This window comes from Equus przewalskii, chromosome 2 (assembly GCF_037783145.1).
Source record: "Equus przewalskii isolate Varuska chromosome 2, EquPr2, whole genome shotgun sequence".
Lineage (NCBI taxonomy): Eukaryota > Metazoa > Chordata > Mammalia > Perissodactyla > Equidae > Equus > Equus przewalskii.
Window position 1 is genome coordinate 47,897,550 of NC_091832.1, and position 18,479 is coordinate 47,916,028.

Consider the following 18,479-nt stretch of genomic DNA (forward strand, 5'->3'; position numbering starts at 1 on the left):
ATGGGGGCAGGTGCCTCCTCAGGGTGCTCCGCTGGTGCCAGCCCTGTCTCCTCCTGGTGGGCACTGTCCTGCTGGACGACAGCTGCACCTGAGCTGTGCCCAGGCTGTCCATTCACCCTGTGGCACTGAGTCACACGTGACAGGTACTCGGCCATTCTGTTATGAGCAAGGACTGGGTGGCAGTGACCTCTGGGCGAGGAGCAAAGGTGGGGCCGGGCCAGTTCTCAGGCCAGCAGGGATCTGGGCTGAAGCAAGGAGAGCACAGAGCTGGAGACTGGTCAGCCCACACGGGGAAAGGAACCCAGCATCCTGGGGGCTCAGGCGGAGAGGAAGGCTGAGGGCCAGTGCGGGAGACTGCACTCGCCCCCATGCCAGAGCCCAGCCTACGGTGGGCTCCAAGATGGGGCATCAGTGCTGTGGTGACCGAGGAGAAGCCAGCCTGGGCTACAGCAAGCAAGGCAGAGGGGTCGGCCTGAGCCCCCGGATGAGAGCTGCTGTGGTCTGGAGCCCCGGTGTGAGGCAGGGCAAGAGGCGTCAGGGGAGGTGTGCAGGAGCTGGCAGCCCCCAGCCCAGGTCATGGCCAGGCTCTCTATGCGGCCCTTGCTGTGACGGGGTTCTGGGCAGTTGGGTGGGAAAGGCAAGTGGAAATTGCCAGTAAAAGTCATATTCTCTTTTTTAGAGCAGTGTCTTTACATATGAAGATAAAAGTTTTTATGAAAAAGTCACCACCAGTTTTTCTGAGCAGCACGTGGAGGGCAATGTGTCCTCTCCCATTGAGGAGACAAGCCAGAAGGAGTCTGGAAAGCTGGACAGCAAGGAGCAGGAGGAGGGGCGCCCTGCAGGTGAGCTGGACACTGGCGGGCCCGTGCCTGGCACACAGCTCTGGGGACCTCGGCAGCAGGACCCCTGAGTCACAGCTGTTTGACAGGCAAGAAGAGGCCAGGTGGGGTGGGTTGCAGGGCCCCATTCCAGGAGCCACCTGGAGCACCTGCTGGCCTCTGACGAAGCTCTGATGTGCCAGCATGGTGCCAGAGGGCGGGATGGTGCAGAATTTTTCCAGGGCTCTGATTTTAAGTGATAGCAAATAAGAAAATATTCATGTATTCAAAAACTACTGGTTATGGAGTAGATCTTAAATTTGCATTTATATTTAACAGCAGACTTAAAAGAAATCCTGGCTTTGGACCACCAGGCTGGCCACCGGGGTTGCCCTCCTCACTGCCCTTGGGAGTCCCTGTTGGGATATTCGAGGAGCCCTTCTCCAGGGGTGCAGCTGCAGACTGGAGGGAGGGAGGGAGGAGAGGAGGGCCCTGCTGACTGGAGGCTCTGCTCATGGGTCACGGGAGGCTCTGGGTTGCCTGGCGCTGTGCTGAACTCTGTACAGAAGTGCAGATAACACATGAGGACAATTTAAAGAGGAGTCATGACATCGGCACCCCGAACCCGGCACCAACCTTGAGAAGGAAGAGAATTCCTGGAGGCTGGCCTCGCTTCGACTGCCTCTTCTGCACCAGCGACTGCCATCTGGAATTATTTTCATTCCCCTACCACCCTTTATAGTTTGTCTGTCCACGTACACATACCAGACGTGGCTGGATCTCTTCCTTTACGTAAATGGAGCCGGGGGAGCACAGTCTCCTGTGAGTTGCTCTGTTGCTCAGCGTCAAACTTTGAGGCTCCCTCACACTGATGTGTGAGCCGTTCTTCCTGCTTCCTCCGCTGTATGGCATCTCCTTTCACGACCGCGCCTCGAGTCACGGTTGAACCCACGGGGGTGAACCCTGCCGGTTCACATTTGGGGGGACTTCGAGGTGTGTGCTGTCGTGCACAGGGCCGCGTCTTTCTGTGCATGCTTTTCTCTGGAGCACTCACCCGGGTGCGTGCTTGCCACGTCACAGGATACGCACAGCTTCACCTTCATTAGCTGACCAAGTTCTTTTTCAACGTGGTTGTGCCAATTCACCACCCCCCCCCAAAAGCATCTAAGAGGATGCAACCCAACACAGCTGCTACTAGCCACACCTGGCTATTTAAAATTAATCAAAATTGAAGAAGTGTAGGGCCCAGCCCTGTGGCTGAGTGGTTAAAGTTCTGTGCGCTCTGCTTCGGCAGTCCAGGTTCACAGGTTCAGATCCTGGGCACAGACCTACTCCACTCACCAGCCATGCTGTGGCAGCATCCCACATACAAAAAGTAGAAGAAGATTGGCACAGATGTTAGCTCAGGGCAAATCTTCCTCAGCAAAATAAAATTAAAAAGAGGAGTAAAAGTTGCACTCCTCCTTCACACAAGCACATTTCAAGTGCTCAGTAGCCACCTGGGGCTTGTGGCTGCCAGCCTTCCGTCCCCACAGAAAGCACCGTGGGCAGCACTCGGTGCTATCAGTCTGTGGCCCCGTGAAGGCGTGTTGTTGAGGTTTTGATTTGTATTTCCCACATCAGCAACAAGATCGCCGGTCTGTTCATGAGCCTGTCTACTATTTGGATTCTCTTTGGTATGAAATATCTGTTAAAGCTTTTCCGCTACTTTCCTGTGGGGTTGTCTGTCTTTTCCTTATTGATTCACAGGCATTCTTTCCATTCCCTGGAGACTTGGCCCTTTGTCAAGTATTTGCTGCAAATGTTGCCTCCACGTCTTTGTACTGCCTTTATGATCTCATTTCTTAAACCAAAGTCCTCAATTTTAATGTTTGCTAATCCATCCATCATTTCTTTTGAAGTTTGTTTCTTATGCCTTTTTAGCAATTTTTTCCTATCCCAAGGTCATAAAGACGCAGGGGCAGCCCTGTGTTTAGGTCTGTGATCTGGAGTTGATTTTGCATGTGCTGTGAGGCAGGGGCCGGGCTCTTTTCCCACATGGACATCCAATCATTCCTGGAACTTGGGTTGGAAAGTCCTTCCTTTCCCCGTTGGGTCGATTTGCTATCTTTGGCAAAAGTCAGTTTGTTCTCTTTGTCACAGATGTTTCTGGACTCCCTTTTCTGACCAGTTGGTCCCTCCAGTGCCACACTGTCCTGATTACGGCAGCTTTAGCCTAAGTCTAGACGCCGGGTGGTGTAAGTCTTTTTTTCAAGGTCTTTGCTTTGAATATTTTAGGTACTTTGCATTTCCATATAAATTTTAGAAAGAGCTTCTTGATTTCCAAAGAAAAGTCTAGTGTGGGTGTGATTGGCATGGCAAATCTATAGATCAATTGAATCTGTAGGTCACTTTGGGGGGAATGGACAATATCGAGTCTTTCAATCCATAGACAGGGCATGTTTCCCCGTTGGGTTAGATCCGCTTTGATTTTTTTTAGCAGCGTCTTGTAGTTTACCGCACAGAAGTCCTATACATTCTGGGTCTGTTTATCCAGTCTGACAGTCTTAGACTTTTCTCCAGTATTTCCTCTATTTATATTATTGTGATTCTTGATATATTTGGATTTCTTTCCACCGTTATATTTTGTGATAAAATATATAATATTTTATCAATATTATATATTGATCAGCTTTTTTCTTCTTTTGTTGTTAGTCTTATTTTCTGGACTTTTAGCCTCTCTGCTTCTTTCCTCCTCTACCAATTAGACAGTCCCTGGTCTTCAAAGTGGCCCTAAACCAGGGAGCCACACCTTCCACAGCCTCGGCTGGCAGCCTTGCCAGAGGTGGGGCCGTCTCACCTAAGGGACCCTCCATCGTCACAAACGTCTGGTGTGAGCACAGGGTGCAGGGGCAGATGGAGCCCCCATCTCGCTGTATTTCTAACATTCCAGGAAACCATCTTTAAAAAAAGACCGTTTTTGTAATCATAGCAAAGCAGTGAAGAGGAGAGAGACTCTGGGAGCAACAGCGGTTCTGCCCCGCGTGGAGCGACAATGAGCAGGTTCAGCTCCCACCTCCTCCGCCTCCTGCGCTGAGTCAGCAGGTCAGGCGGCTTGACCACGAACTCCCCCCAGCCCCAGCACCACGTGTCAGCAGGGGCCATCTTCTGAGTGGAGTTTGGGACACACACGCCCACTGGAGGTCGTGGGGGTCCTCACAGCAGCCCAGGCAGAAGCCCAGATCCCAGCGTGGGCTCCCGATACCTGCTGATGCAGGACTTCCCTGTGACCACTGCAGGGGTTGTTTGGAATGAGTTGAACCCAGGGGTCCACCCAGGGTGGGTCTGACGGGAGTGCTCACGCGAGCAGAGGACTCAGAGGGCTGCACACTTGGTGATGAGTGTAATAGATGAAGAAACTGCCACCGAGCAGGACAGCGAGGGAGCAGCAGCACAGGTCCCCTCTCCCTTGGCTCCGAGGTAAGTTGGGGGACTCTCCCCTGGGGATTTAGAACCACAGCCAGGCCTCATGTGGGTTTGCAGCCTAACTCACACCCTGCACCGTACCAACCGTCTCCAGCAGAGGCTTCAGGAGACAGTTGTCCAGGTGGGAAGAGCTTCGGGTGCCTGGCTGCACAAAGGTGACCCCTCTCTGGAAAAGTGCAGGTTCAGCTCAGAGCTCAAGGAATTGCACAGATAATGTGCCAAGAAACACGAGCTCACGGTCAAAAGTTGCTTGGTATCGTCATCAAGGCAGCAACAAATGAATCCCGCAGTGTGTGAAGAGGAGCACAAATCATACGCAAGTGGGGTCTGTCCTCGGATGCAAGGCCACGCGACATTCAAAGATCACACAACATAATTCACCATGCTGACGGACCAAAGAAGGAAAAACATATAATTGTCTCAACTGATGCAGAAAAAGCATTTGACAAAATTCAATATCCATTTGTGATCAAAACTCTCAGCAAACTAGGAATAGAAGAGAATTTCCTCTATCTGATAATGGGCATCTTAAAAAACAAACCTACAGTTAACATCATACTCAGTGATGAGAGATTGAATGCCGTTCCCTAAAGATCAGAAACACAGCGAAGACGTCCACTCACTCACTCCTATTCAGTGCAATAAGGCAAGAAAAGGAAATAAAAGACATAAAGTTTGAAAAGAAAGAAAGAAAATTATCTTTACTTACAGACGACATTATTATCCATCCAGAAAATCCCAAAGAATCACAAAAAGGCTACAGAATAAGTGAGTTTAGTAAGGTCATAGGATACAATATACAGAAATGAGGCTTATTTCTAGATAGTAGAAATTGGAAGTTGAATTTTTATAAGTACCATTTATAATAGCACCAAAAACATGAACTACCGAGTTACAAAGCTAAGAAAGATGTGCAGGTCTGTGTGCTGAAAACTGCAAAACTGATAAAAGAAACCAAAGCCTCAATAAAAGATCCGTGGAGATGGTGCACTGGACGGCTCCATATCGTTAAGACGTCAGTTCTCCTGAAACTGACTGTGGATGATGCAATTCTAATCCAAATCCTGGCAGGATTTTTCATGGAAATTGACAAGCTCATTCTAAAATTTATATGGAAATCCAAAGGATCTCAAATAGCCAGAACAACTCTGAAAGAGAAGAACGGAGTTGGAGGACGCAGACCGCCTGCCTTCAGCCCTCTCCTGAGCTGCACTACCAGGACAGTGTGGCGCTGGCAAAGGGGGGCCTCGGACTCGGTGGGACAGAACAGAATCCAAAATGGACCCACACAAGTGTGGCCAATTGATCTTCAATAAAGTTTCCTTGGAGAAAAAACAGTCTTTCCAACAAATAAGACCTTAACAATTAGATAAACATATGCCAAAAAAATTAACCTCCATCCATTCCTCACACTGAAAGCAAAAATTATTCAAAATAAATCTTAGACCTAAATGTAAAACCTAAAACTATAAAACTTCTAGAAGGAAACATAGGAGAAAATCTATGTAACCTTGGGTTGGACAAAGATTTCTTAGATATGACATCAAAAGCATGACCCATCTTTTTAAAAATTATACACTGAACTGCATCAAAACTAAAAATATCTGCTCTTCTAAAGATACTGTTAAGAGAATGAAAAGATAAGCCACAGACTGGCAGAAAATAGTAGCAAATCGCATATCTGATAACATATCCAAAATATGTAAAAAACTTTCAAACCCCAATTAGAAAACAACCCAGTTTAAAAATGGGCAAAAGGCTGGAACAGACACTTCACCAAGGAAGATATGTGGTCGGCAAATAAGCACATGAAAAGATGCTCCACATCATCAGACATGAAGGAAATGCAAATTAAACCAGAGAGGGGCACCAGTACAGACCTGTGAGAATGGCAAGATTAAAAGCAAGAAGACAAAAAAACACAATACCGACTGCTGGCGAGGAGCAGCCGTAACTCTCATCCGTTGCTATTGGGGTGTGAGGCGGTGCACGTTCAGCACCTTCTCATAAAATTAGACAAACGTCATACAACCCAGCAGCCCCACTCACAGGTATTTACCAAAAGAAATGAAAACTTACATTTAAGTGGAAACCTGTGCGTGGATGTTTATAGAGGGTTTATTTGTAATTGCCAAAACCTAGCTACCTAACTCCTGTCAGCTGGTGCACGGATAAAGTGCAGCGCGCCTGCCGTGGGAGACGTCTCAGCCCTGAAAGGAATGAACTAGTGATACGCGGACGACGTGGATGAATCTCAGGTGCATCGTGCTGGGTGAAAGAAGCCACACTCCCAAAGCCGCAAACCATGACTCCATTTGTGCAACGTTCTGGAAAAACGAACACTACAGGGACAGAAAGCGGGGTGGGCGGCAGGAGCAGGGGAAGGATTAACTACAGAGGGCAGGGGTCTGCAGTGATGGGACTGTGCTAGCTTGATTGTGGTGTGGGGTACACAACTGTATGCATTTGTCCGAGCTTGCAGAAGTTTACACTAAAAAGGGTGAATTTCACTGTGTGTAAATTATTCCTTAATAAAAAGAAATGGGAAAAAAATCACTCAACACACATAAACAACAGAGAGCTCTACAATCTTGCATGTTTCAGATATTGATGTTATCACACAGCACCTAAAATAAGTTTTAAAATGCTCCATACGTTGAAAACATCACGAAAGAATAAGATCAAGTAGATCTGAAAATGAACCAAAGAAAACTTCGGGAAGTAAGAATATGATCATTGAAAATGAAACCCCAGTGGCCAAGCGGTTAAGTTTGCACGCTCCGCTTCAGCGGCCCAGGGTTTCGCTGGTTCAGATCCTGGGCGCAGACATGGTACTGCTCGTCAGGCCACACTGAGGCGGCGTCCCACATGCCACAACCAGAAGGACCCACAACTAAAAATATACAGCTGTGTACCGGGGGACTTTGGAGAGAAGAAGGAAAAATAAAATCCTTGAAAAAAAAAAAGAAAAGAAAATGAAACCCCAGCCACTGGGTTAAACTGTATATTAGTGCTAAAGAGAGAATTGGTGAACTAGAAGATAGACCCAGAGAAATTTTCTAAATGCAGACAGAGATGGAAATGTGAAAGAAATGGTACAAGCCATGGAGGACAGAGTGAGGAGGTGTAACTTGTCTACTGGAGTCAGGAAAAGGCAATATTTAACGAGATACTTGCTGAGAATTTTCTAAAATGTTGCAACAACCTCTAAACTCACATCCAGAAAGTGAGTAAATATCCAGTGTAACTGATAGAATGGAACAGACCCAAGAAGCAGATAACACTGGGCACATAGTTAAAGAAACCTTTCCTAGAAAAGGGAACTCTCATACACGCTGGTGGGAGTGTAAACTGGTGCAGCCACTATGGAGAAGAGTATGGAGATTCCTCAAAAAATTAAGAATAGATCTACCATACGATCCAGCTACCCCACTGCTGGGTATTTATCCAAAGAACATGAAAACACAAATGCGTAAGCATATATGCACCCCTATGTTCATTGCAGCATTTTTCACAATAGCCAAGACTTGGAAGTAACCTATGTGCCCATCAAGAGACAAATGGACGAAGAAGTTGTGGTCTTTATACACAATGGAATGCTACTCAGCCATAAGAAAAGATAAAATCTTGCCATTTGCAACAACATGGATGGACCTTGAGGGTATTATGCTAAGCGAAATAAGTTAGAGGGAGAAAGTCAAATACCGTATGATCTCACTCATAAATAGAAGGTAAAAGCAGCAACAAACACACACAGAGAGACGTAGATTGGAGTCACGGTTACCAGAGGGGAAGGGGGAGGGAGGAGGGCGAAAGAGGTGATTTTCACATGTGTGCGGGGGATAGATGGTACTTAGTCTTTGGGTGGTAAACATGATGTAATCTACAGAGAAACCAAAATGTAATGATGAAAATTATGTAATGATGAAATTTATATTATGTTATGAACCAATGTTACCACAAAAAAAAGAAGAAAGCTTTCCTAATCATTAATGAGCCTGATTCTAGAATTTATGAAAGTTCACCATGTTTCCAGCAAATGATTGACATGGTTCCACACTGGGACACCAAGAGACCCCCAGTCGTATCCACGCAGAGTAGTATGCTGGAAGATCCCAGAACTGAGGGCCCTCTGCCTGTACAACCCCAGGCCCCAGAATGGTGTACACCACCCGGTAAGGTAATAATCCAGCTGCACCAGCCACACATGGTGTCCAGGGTGCAGACCTGCGGTGGACTGAGGCAGTGCTCCACAGCGACCCAGCCTGGCAGCCGGGCAGAGGCCAGAGAAGGACTCGGAAAGGACGCTGAGCTTCGCCTCTGCTACCAAATTGTGTGTGTTCCCGTCCAAGGTCAACAGAAAGGCCTTCTCAGACAAGAGGAAATAGCATCTGCTTTCAGGGGCCTTCCAGATAAATGGCCTGCTGGTTCTTGGGGTGCTGCCCTGAGCCCCAGAGGGCGGGTCAGAATCCACACCCACAGTGGACAGTGATGACTAGAACACGCTGGCAGCGGTACTCAGACAAAGCTAAATACCTGTGAAAAATTAGGCTACGAAATTTGATTATAAAGGAAAAGTCCTTGAAAGATGATACTGTCTTAAAACTTTCCGGACTTAGCAGCCCCTCCCACTCCAGTCGGCTGCTAGAGCATGGTGGGCTTTGGGAGGGGATCCCACACCTCAGCTGCCCTCGGAGGGTGGGGAGCTGGCTGTGCCCCCCGGGCCCTGGGCTGCCTGCCCCCCGGACGCACTCCTGCAGCCTCCTATCCCAGAATCAGCATCTCTCTCTCTGTTCAGCCGTTCTCGGCAGACACAGCGTTCTGCTGTCTCTTCATCTTGATCCAAAACCCCTTTGAGCCCACTTTCCCCTCTCCTTCTGCTTTAAAGGAAACCCCCAAAGGGTTGGCTGGCTTCCTCTCTCCACTCTTCTCCACCATCCTCTTTCCAACACGCTGCTCTCAGGCCACTGAACCCACCAGCTCACCCGGGGCCCGCTCCTCTTGCCAACCCGACCTGCCCTCACTGGGGCTTTGGGCAACTGCAGCCCCCTCTCCCACCCCAGCCACCCACTCCTGAGGACAAGCCCCGTATAGCACGTGGTCCAGGAGAGGGAGGGGCCAGATCCCACTCTGGCACACCAGCTCCCTGTGGGCCCCGTGGCTCCTGGAGGATGGGTTGTGGGTGAGCGTGTCTCAGGGGAGTCTGGGCAGAGCTGCCCCGCCCCTACACGGCCAGCCCTCACGTCTGGAGCCGTTTCTCTTCCAGACTCAGAGGGAGTGACCATGACCACCATCGTGAATATACCTCCCAGTGAGGAGCAGACGGAGATCTCGCTGGGAGAGGTTAGCAAGGCCCACCTGCCCCAAGCCCACCATCCACTAGCCGTGTCCTCCTGACCCCCTCCCCCAGGGCAGCCCTTCCATTTGACCAGAGCCAGACTGGGCTTGTCTGGCCGCTGGACTCACAGCCTCTGGGAAGCCTGCAGTCTCAGCTGGCATCCAGCCCCCCTGTCGCGGGGCGCTAGGTCCAGCTCGGAGAAGATACCAGCAGCAGGGCCCCCAGGCTGGAGCATGGTGTGTGTGTGTGTATGTGTGTGCACACATGTGTGCAAGGGCCAGGGGTTGTCAAGGAGAGCGAGTGTGGGGAGCATTTGGGGACGGGGTTCAGCTGCCCTTCACCTCCTCCACTTGACTGGGATCCCGGGCAGCGAGTCCTCTTGGGGCAAGGCCAGGCTTGGGCCCAGGTCTGTGTGGCCACGTGGCCTCCCCAGGGACACAGGTCCTGCCACCACTCACCTCACAGTGATGTGGCCGTGGGGAGGGCAGTGGGCGGCGCCTTCAGAGAAACAGGAGCCTGACGGACCCTGTGGCGTCTTCCCACGCAGATAAGAGAGGGTGAGATTGGCCCCTTCAGCTCCATCAAAGTGCCCGTCATCTTCACCCCGGTCCTCCCGGGAGCCGTCCACACCAGGTTCAAGGTCGTGTTTAAGAATCCGCAGTGCCCGACGGTGAGCATCACCATGGCTTATGCACGTTGTCACCGCACCACACTCTGGGCAGTATTATTTTGATAATAAAAAGGATTTTGGGGGGGCAGCCCTGTGGCGTAGTGGTTAAGGTTGGCGCACTCTGCTTCGGCAGCCCGGGTTCACAGGTTCAGATCCCTGGCACAGACCTAGACCACCCGTCAGCCATGCTCTGGTGGTGACCCACATAAAACTGGAGCAAGACTGGCACAGTCGTTAGCGCAGGGCTAATCTTCCTCAGAAAAAGGATTTTTTTTAAGTTATATAATATGAAAAGTGTCACAGAACTCCAAAACGTGGCTAGCTTAATTATTAACCTTCCAATATCTGTAAGACTTACAAAAACTCTACCCCCGAGTTCTGTGTTAAGACTCTTTGGCATCGCCTGCTTTGCTGGTGGAAATACACGTTGTTGAATTTACACGTTCAAATTTAGTTATGTTTCAGGGTTATTGGCGTTGCCATCGACGTGCCAGTCTGGGTGCCAAAGCCCAACGTGGACCTGAAGATATGCATGTACGACCGGCTCTATCAGGATTCTGTCCTTGTCCACACACGGTGAGCCCTGAGCTCAGGGAGCATGGGACCCACAGGTGTGATTGAGTTAAGGACCTTGAGATGGGGGATCACCCTGGTCACCTGGGAGGCCCACTGGAATCCAAGGTCTTCACAGGAGGGAGGCAGGAGGGTCAGAGTCAGACCAGAGACTGGAAGATGCTGTGCTGCCCGCTGCAAAGAGGAGGAAGGGGTCACGAGCCAAGGGATGCAGTGACTCTGGAAACTAGAAAAGCCAGGAAACGGATTCTCCCTGGAGCTTCCAGAAGGATGTGGCCCTGCCCACCCCTGGACTTGCTGAGAACCTACCGTCTCTGAGATCTGACTAGGGCCGTACTTCAGTTGCAGTGTTTTCATTTGTGAGAATTCCTCATCAGATTTGCTTACAGGAGGACCAGCCCTTAACAAGCGGGGTTTTGGGGACCCTTGCTCCCTCGCTCTGGGCTCACGGCTTGGCGTGGCGTGTGTGTGCACCGAGCACCCGGGCACAGCTGGGTGGTGAGAACCAGCAAGTCGCTCAGAGGATTAAACATGCGGCATCACGTCTTGTGTCCGTAAACGCGCTGCAGGTCGAAAGCAGCCCTACGCCTGAAGTTCGAGGTGTGCAAGGAGCTGAGGGGCCACTTGGAGCTCCTGCCTGAGATGGGCTACATCCAGGCCCTGTCGTCCTACTCGGTGCAGCTCAAGTTCCTGCCGCGGTGAGCGGTGGGAGGCCCGGCAGGGGTGGGTGGTGTCATTCTGCCCAGCTGTCAGGGCTGCCGCGTTAGATGCGTGTCTCATCGCCATTATATTTCGTATATTTTGTAGCGCCTGCCTGATTTCAGAACACCACTTATCATTCAGTTTTACTAGTTTTTTTGCAAAATATGAAGAAGACAGGTCCATTCAAGAGCATCCTGTCTCTTTCAGACACTCCCTCCCGGAAGACGCAGGGAAGTATTTCGACAAGGAAAGCAGAGTGCTGGAGGCCCCGATGACGATACGGGTGGCTGACCAGGTCTGTGTGGACCCCTTCCCAGGACTGCTGGGCGCTCTTGGGGAACAGAGGGCTGCTCTGGGAGCTGGGCTCTGTGCCCGAGTGAGGCCCCCAAAAAGACAGGGCCCTGATTCTTGAGCCATCCTTGCCCAGCCTCTTTCCTGTGGCAGGTCTCCAGTCATCTGACCAGCAGATTTGTCTCCTGCCTCAGCAGCCCCTGCACAGTGGAGACAAAGGGAGGGTGTTTGTGGGTCAGACAGAAGCCTCTGAGTGCTGTCCAGGGCCAGGTGGGGCTGTCCCCAAGGCACCCCAACCCTCAAATGCCCACATGCACGCACGCAGTATGTCACACGCTCCCAGACACATGTGTTTGTACACTTGTGCACACACAATCTGCACACACTCACAGACTGAGGCACACATGTGTGAACATCCTCAGTACACATGCACATGTGTGCATACACAATACACGGCACATGGAGACACATGGGTGTACTCACACGCCCACGCCTGGCCTGCCTGTGGCTCCTCCCCTCCCCCTTGGCACCTCTTTGTGGCGGCTTCGTTCACATCCCCCAGGCCGGGGGACTGCAGTGAAGTGGATTTATCAGAAGACAGACTCGTGTGCACGAAAGGGTGTGCTGTCACCCAGCAACGCACGTGCCTCCCTCACTTTGGGAACATTTGCATGAACCTCCCACAAGTGACCAGCACGCTTGCCTTTTGTGTTTAGACCAAACCCGTGGGGTTTACCGTCCACGCCATAGTCACCACCTCAGACATGGAGCTCAGCCCCTCGGAGGTGGACTTTGGCTACTGCACTATCTACGAGGCCGTCAGGACCCAAGTCAGCCTCTGCAACCACTCCCTCCTGCCTCAGGAGTTTGGGTTCGTCGGGCTCCCCAAGGTACCTCACATGGCCGGGCAGGGCATAGGGGCCAAGTCAGGAGGCTCTGGGGACAGGCAAGGCCCAGCACCAAGCGGCCTCACCCCTCCCCATACCCCACTCCCACCTCCAGGCACCTTGACCAGGTATCTCTCCTGGTTATCCCTCTCGTCGTCCCCGCTGCCTGCTATTGCTGCCTCGCCTGGCCTCTCCCCGTCTCCGTCCGCTGTACCCACAGGACTCCAGATTCCTCTCCCTTCCTTCCCTTCCAAAACTCTTGCTGCCTGGCCCTGCAGGGCAGCCAAGACGAGGCCCAGGCCTGTCTGCCCCTCACCCCTCCCTGGGCTGCCCTGCCAGCAACCCCACTATCCACTCACATACACAGACACACATACACACGTGTGCTCACATGCATGAAGACACCCATGTATACCAGACATACATATACACCCTCACACATGGAGACACACACTCGTGCTCATGTACATGCACTCACACATGCACACACACATACATGCTCGCATACAATGCACACACACTCACACACATACAGACACGCGTCCCCACTGCTCGCGCTCATGCACTCCACAGCCCTGCAGCACACACTCCACACCGCCCGTGACACCCCCAGCAGATCACCGTGACTGCATCGGCATCGGTGGTCTTCCTTTGCCAGTTTGTGGACATCCAGCCCAACGACGGGTTTGGGACAATCCTGCCACTGGAAACTCTGCAGCTCGATGTGGTCTTTCAGCCCACCAAGGCCAGGGACTACAACTTCGAGCTCGTCTGCAAGTCAGAGATCAACCGGTGAGCCTGGTGGGAGAGGGCGCGTGGAGGCCTGTGCAGCCAGCTTGGGGGCAAGGGGTGGAACCCCTCCCACCACCCTTGAGCCCTCAGCCGGCCAGGCTGACCGCGGGGTTGGGCTGGGCAACACTGCTGGCCGCGGGAACCTCAGTCCCGGGTACAGATGCCTGGGATTTGGGGCCTTGCACTCTGGGCCAGCTCGCCCTTGTGTGTGAGCATGTGTGTATGAGTGTGAGTTCATGTGAACATATGTGTGAGCATGCATGTGTGAATACTTGTGTATGAGAGTATGAGTGTTTGCATGCATATGCGCGTGCATGTGTGGATGTGTGTGTGGAGGGTGTGCATGCATATGACTGACTTCATGTGTGAGTGTACGTGTGTGGACATGCATGTGTGAGTGCATGTGAGCATGCTTGTGTGCACGTGTGGACGTGGACGTGTGTAGTATGGGGGGTGTGCATGAGTACAAGTGTGTATGTGTGTGTGTGAGCGTGTGTGTGGTGTGCAGAGCACCCCTCTGCCCTCAGGAGGACCTGGGCATGAGCCCTGCTTCCTGTAACATGCTGTGTGATGGGGCCACTCTCTGAACCTCCCTGAGCCTCCATTTCCGCCACTGAGAGTCAGGGCTGAGATGGTGGCAGGCAGGGAGACGTGGAGCAGGTCACGCAGGTGGTGGTCTGGGATATGGGGCCGGCTCTCGTTGCTGCCTGGGATTATCTGCCTCCAGTGAGGAATGTTCTGGAATGTCCCTTCATGGGCGTCCAGCCTGGCATCAGTTGTCCTCCCGTGGAGCCAGCCCACCCTGCCTCCTCTTCTCTCGTCCCGCCCCCATCCACGTTCCTGCTGGAGCTGCTGTCTGGTCCTGGCTGGTGGCCTGGGCAGGCCTGGTTGGGGCAGGCTGGCCAGAGGCCTGGAAGAGCTGCCCCCCAGCCCTCAGACCAAGCCCTCATCCAGCTCGGGCCCCCGGGCAGGCCCATCAGGCTGCCCAGGATCTGACTCCAGCATTCGTGGGGAAGAAGGAGTGAGCTGGTGGTGGCGAGATTTTAGGAGGTAAAGCTCAGGATCAGGAGCCACCATAGGAATCAAGGGGACCCGACTCTTCCGGTCGGTCAGCCCCACCCCCAGCACTGCGCCCCTCCCACCGGGTCCCGTGGCCCACTAGGGCACTGCAACACGGCTCTCTCTGCCTCCAGAAAACAAGTCCCAGGAGAAGCAGGCTCTTACCTGCTTCCTCAGTGGGGCAAGCCCTGTGCCCAGCACGTGCTCTGCCTCAGCAGACGCTCCACAGAGGCTGCAGGAAGCTCCAGCCTAAGGCCACAGTACTTACGGCAGAGCCTGAGCAGACAGGCGGAGTCTGCAGCCTGGACGAGACCCAACTCAGACACTCAACCGGGACCCTCGTGGGCCCAGCACGTCCCCTGTCTGGCTCCCTGGGTGCGGCTACCTGCCAGCCCACTGGACATCCCAAAGGTGTCTCTGATCTGCTGTGTCCACAGTGGAACACCTCATCCACTCCCCGCCCCTCCCGGACCTGCCCCACCTGCAGCTCCAGCTTCCTGTGGCTCAGACGGAAACCTCGGCCTTGTCCTTACTCTTCATTCTCTCACCTCACATCCGAGTTGTCAGCAAATCCTGCTGGCTCCACCTTAAAAATATACCTGAATCACCTCCACACCCCGCATGGATGGCAGGGCCCCGCTGGCCTGGTCTTCCTGCCTCCACCCTGGGGAGCACGTCCCTCCAGAGACCACCAGCCCTTGCCCCTGCCCCTGCCCTGCCCCCTCCCCGGGACACACCTCCCGCGGGTCCGTGAGCATCAGGCTCCACCAGCCCCCGCCCACTGGGTGGACGTGCAGCCGTTCACCTGTCCAAGGACACTGAGGTCGGTTCCAGGTTGGGGCGTCCATGGACGAAGCTGCTCTAAACATTCACACGTAGGTTTCTGCGTGAGCCTGAGTTTTCATTCCCCTCAGCAAATATCTAGGAATGAGTTCACAGGTAATGTGGTAAGTTTGTTTTTAATTTTATAAGAAGCCACCCAACCGTTTTCCAAAGTGGTGGTACCATTTTACGTTCTCGCCAACGACGTGTTGGGCACTGCAGGAGCTCCACGTCCCCACCAGCCCTGAGGACCATCTCATCCATGTGTTTAGGGGACCAGGAGGCACTCGAACAGCTGAACAGTAGCAAATGCAGTGTTGACAACGTGCGTTGGGGTAACAGTGAACGGTTGGCCCAGCTGACCCGCTGCCTCCAAGTCACAGGTGACAGCATCTGGCATGTCTCAGTGACGCCACCCCGGGCAGAGGCTTCCGGCTCTTTCCTTGTAAAAAAGTGAGGGCCTAAGAGAGTTGCCAGATTCAAAATAATGTTGGAAAATGCGTTGCCATGTGAATTTCTGGCATATAAAGAAAAGGAGTTCAAAGGGTCGAGTGACGTTGGGGAGCCAAGCCCCCTCCATGCCCAGGTTCCGTGTGGGTGGAAGGAAGAGGCAGGCTGCTCCGGCCACAAGTCACATCACTCTGACACTTGAACCAACTGGGAAAGAGCAGCTCCACCCACCTTCCTAGGATGATTCCGATAAAACCTTCCTTTTCACGTGCAATGGTTGTCACACTTCATACATTGCTGTTTTCCATTACTTGAGGGCCAATAATAACCTCAAGGATTTCTCCACCCAGGAGGAATTTTTTTTTAACATTTAGAGCCTGTGATCAGAGGACATAAAAATATACATTGAAACATGCCACCGGATAAACAAATACACATTGAAACATTTCAACGTCCGAACCTTTTTTTTGTTGCAGACATGACGATGGAGCAATGAACAGCATCCTTTAAAGCATTAAAACATAGGCAATTAGGATGAAATTCAGTGGGGAGAGTGCAGTGGAAATAGGAGTTCAAAGAAAATATGGAATGTAAATTTTCCGTGGTTAAAATATCAAACATCTGTTCTTTTTTTCTTAGATAATGGCGGGAATCAACTCACTGTGGTATACAGATTCTCATGCTTATATTTAAGGAGCAATTTATCACTTATTTTTCAAACGTCAATAAATATTTAACAGAAGTCAGAAATTACCTCCTTCGCAACTATTGAAACCTATGATTAAAATTTTAACTATCCACTTAAAATGTGCACAGAGGCACGCAGTATTTTCCGTAATTCATGAAGCGGGGAGTGAACGAAACCTGTGAGAACTGCCATTGTGGTCCCAGGCCTCCCTGGGCATGAGGTGCTCTGCACACGGGGGCTGCCCACCCGACTCGGGCCACCTGGCCATGGCTGCAGAGGGATCCGCCAACCCCCCAGGTGCCCTAGGGTGAGCCCACCCACGCTGGTCGCTTCCAGGTGCTTCAAGCTGACGTGCCGGGCCATGGGTGTGCACCCGCCCCTGGAGCTGTCCCACTACCAGATCAAGTTTGCGGCCACCTCCTTGTACGACACATCCGTGGCCACCCTGTACGTCATCAACTCTCACGTGAGCGTCAATGCGCTGATCCACTCTGTGCCCCGTGTCGGCTCGGAGGAGGCCTGCCCCGTGGGGCCCACATCTTTCGAGTTCCTGCTGTCCCCGGACTTGCCCATCACCATCTCACCCTCCGTGGGAACGGTGTGTCCAGGAAAGGTGGGTGCAGGCCCCACAAGTGAGCAGGGGCCAGAGCCCCTTGGGGTGCCTGGCTCTGCTGGCCCTTGAACACAGCGGATGTGCAGGTCAACTCTGCTCCTCATCAGACCCAAGCAGGGCCAAGGAGGCCTCCGCGGCCGATGAGCAGGACCTGGTAGGGAGAGGACACGGAGACGACCTTGACCCTGCCTGGGTCTGATGAGACTCCACCCAGCCCAGCCTGAGCCCCAGAGGCAGGGGTGCCCACAGTGGCTGGCCTCCAGGCACCTGGCTGGGGCTCAAGCTGTTCAGACTGAGGGAAGGGGTGCAGCCCCTTGGATGGCACAGCAGATGGGCACAGAGGCCACGCGGCACCTGGTCACCAAGAGTGCAGGGTATCTGTCCACTCCATCAGTCATGGGTTTCCCCGCCTTCTGCTTTTCCTGATAAAGCAGGAAGAACTCGGGCTGGAGGCAGAGTTTCAGGTCATCCCCTGTCCCCCGGGCCATCACAGCCTCTCTGAGCTTCATTCCTTACCTTCAAAAGTTAGGGGCCGGCCCAGTGGAGCAGCAGTTAAGTTTGCACGTTCCGCTTCTCAGCAGCCCAGAGTTCGCTGGTTCAGATCCCAGGTGCAGACATGGCACCGCTTGGCAAAAGCCATGCTGTGGCAGGTGTCCCACGTATAAAGTAGAGGAAGATGGGCATGGATGTTAGCTCAGGGCCAGTCCTCTTCAGCAAAAAGAGGAGGATGGGCAATAGTTAGCTCAGGGCTAATCTTCCTCAAAATAAGTAAATAAATAAATAAAATAAAGTTAGGGTGACAGCCATTGTGATGTCTGTTGGGAGGACTAGGTAAGAACCGGCCCAGGAAGGTGCTGGGGATGCCTGGGCCCCGGCAGGGTTTCACCAAGTATGTTATTTAAAATGCATTTCATTAAATGTAGCAAATTCTGCTTAAGTAATGGTCCTGTGTCCCGGGGGTACTCCAGCTGTGCTTGGGCCTTCTCTCTCCCTCTGTCTCCCTCCCTCTCTCTCTACCCCCCTCTCTCCCCTCCATGCTGTCTTTGCTGTACTGAGCACTGGGGAGACCATGAGGAGCCAGTCCTCTTGGGACCTTGGACTTCCCGTGGGAGGAACTGCAATGAGGAGGTGCTTTGGAAAGGCTGCTGTGGCCACAGGGACAGGTTAGGGCACAGGAACTCACCCCCCAAATCTGAATGGCTGAAAACGAAGGTTCGTTTCTCACTGGGCCTCATGGGCAGTGGGCCGGGTCTGGCCCATCCAGGGCCTCCGTCATGGGGAGCCTTACCCTGGATGGTAAGTGTGGGCTGG

General features: G+C 52.5%; 1 protein-coding gene across 27 annotated transcripts in view; it reads left to right on the forward strand.

Moving 5' to 3' along the window:
* The window catches only part of CFAP74 (cilia and flagella associated protein 74), a 72,713-nt gene that overhangs the window by 47,690 nt on the left and 6,544 nt on the right, over positions 1-18,479 (forward strand). For 19 of the 27 annotated variants that reach the window (XR_011537616.1, XM_070611117.1, XM_070611100.1 and 16 more), the window contains 9 exons: positions 680-842; positions 9,550-9,626; positions 10,169-10,291; positions 10,746-10,867; positions 11,434-11,562; positions 11,774-11,861; positions 12,574-12,747; positions 13,358-13,536; positions 16,892-17,168. Coding sequence is in view for 26 of the 27 variants with exons in the window: in XM_070611117.1 (XP_070467218.1) it covers positions 680-842; positions 9,550-9,626; positions 10,169-10,291; positions 10,746-10,867; positions 11,434-11,562; positions 11,774-11,861; positions 12,574-12,747; positions 13,358-13,536; positions 16,892-17,168 (1,332 nt within the window). In the remaining variant the exon portion in view is untranslated. The remainder of the gene's footprint in view (positions 1-679; positions 843-9,549; positions 9,627-10,168; positions 10,292-10,745; positions 10,868-11,433; positions 11,563-11,773; positions 11,862-12,573; positions 12,748-13,357; positions 13,537-16,891; positions 17,169-18,479) is intronic. The other 8 variants (XM_070611109.1, XM_070611111.1, XM_070611110.1 and 5 more) reach the window with 2 other exon arrangements.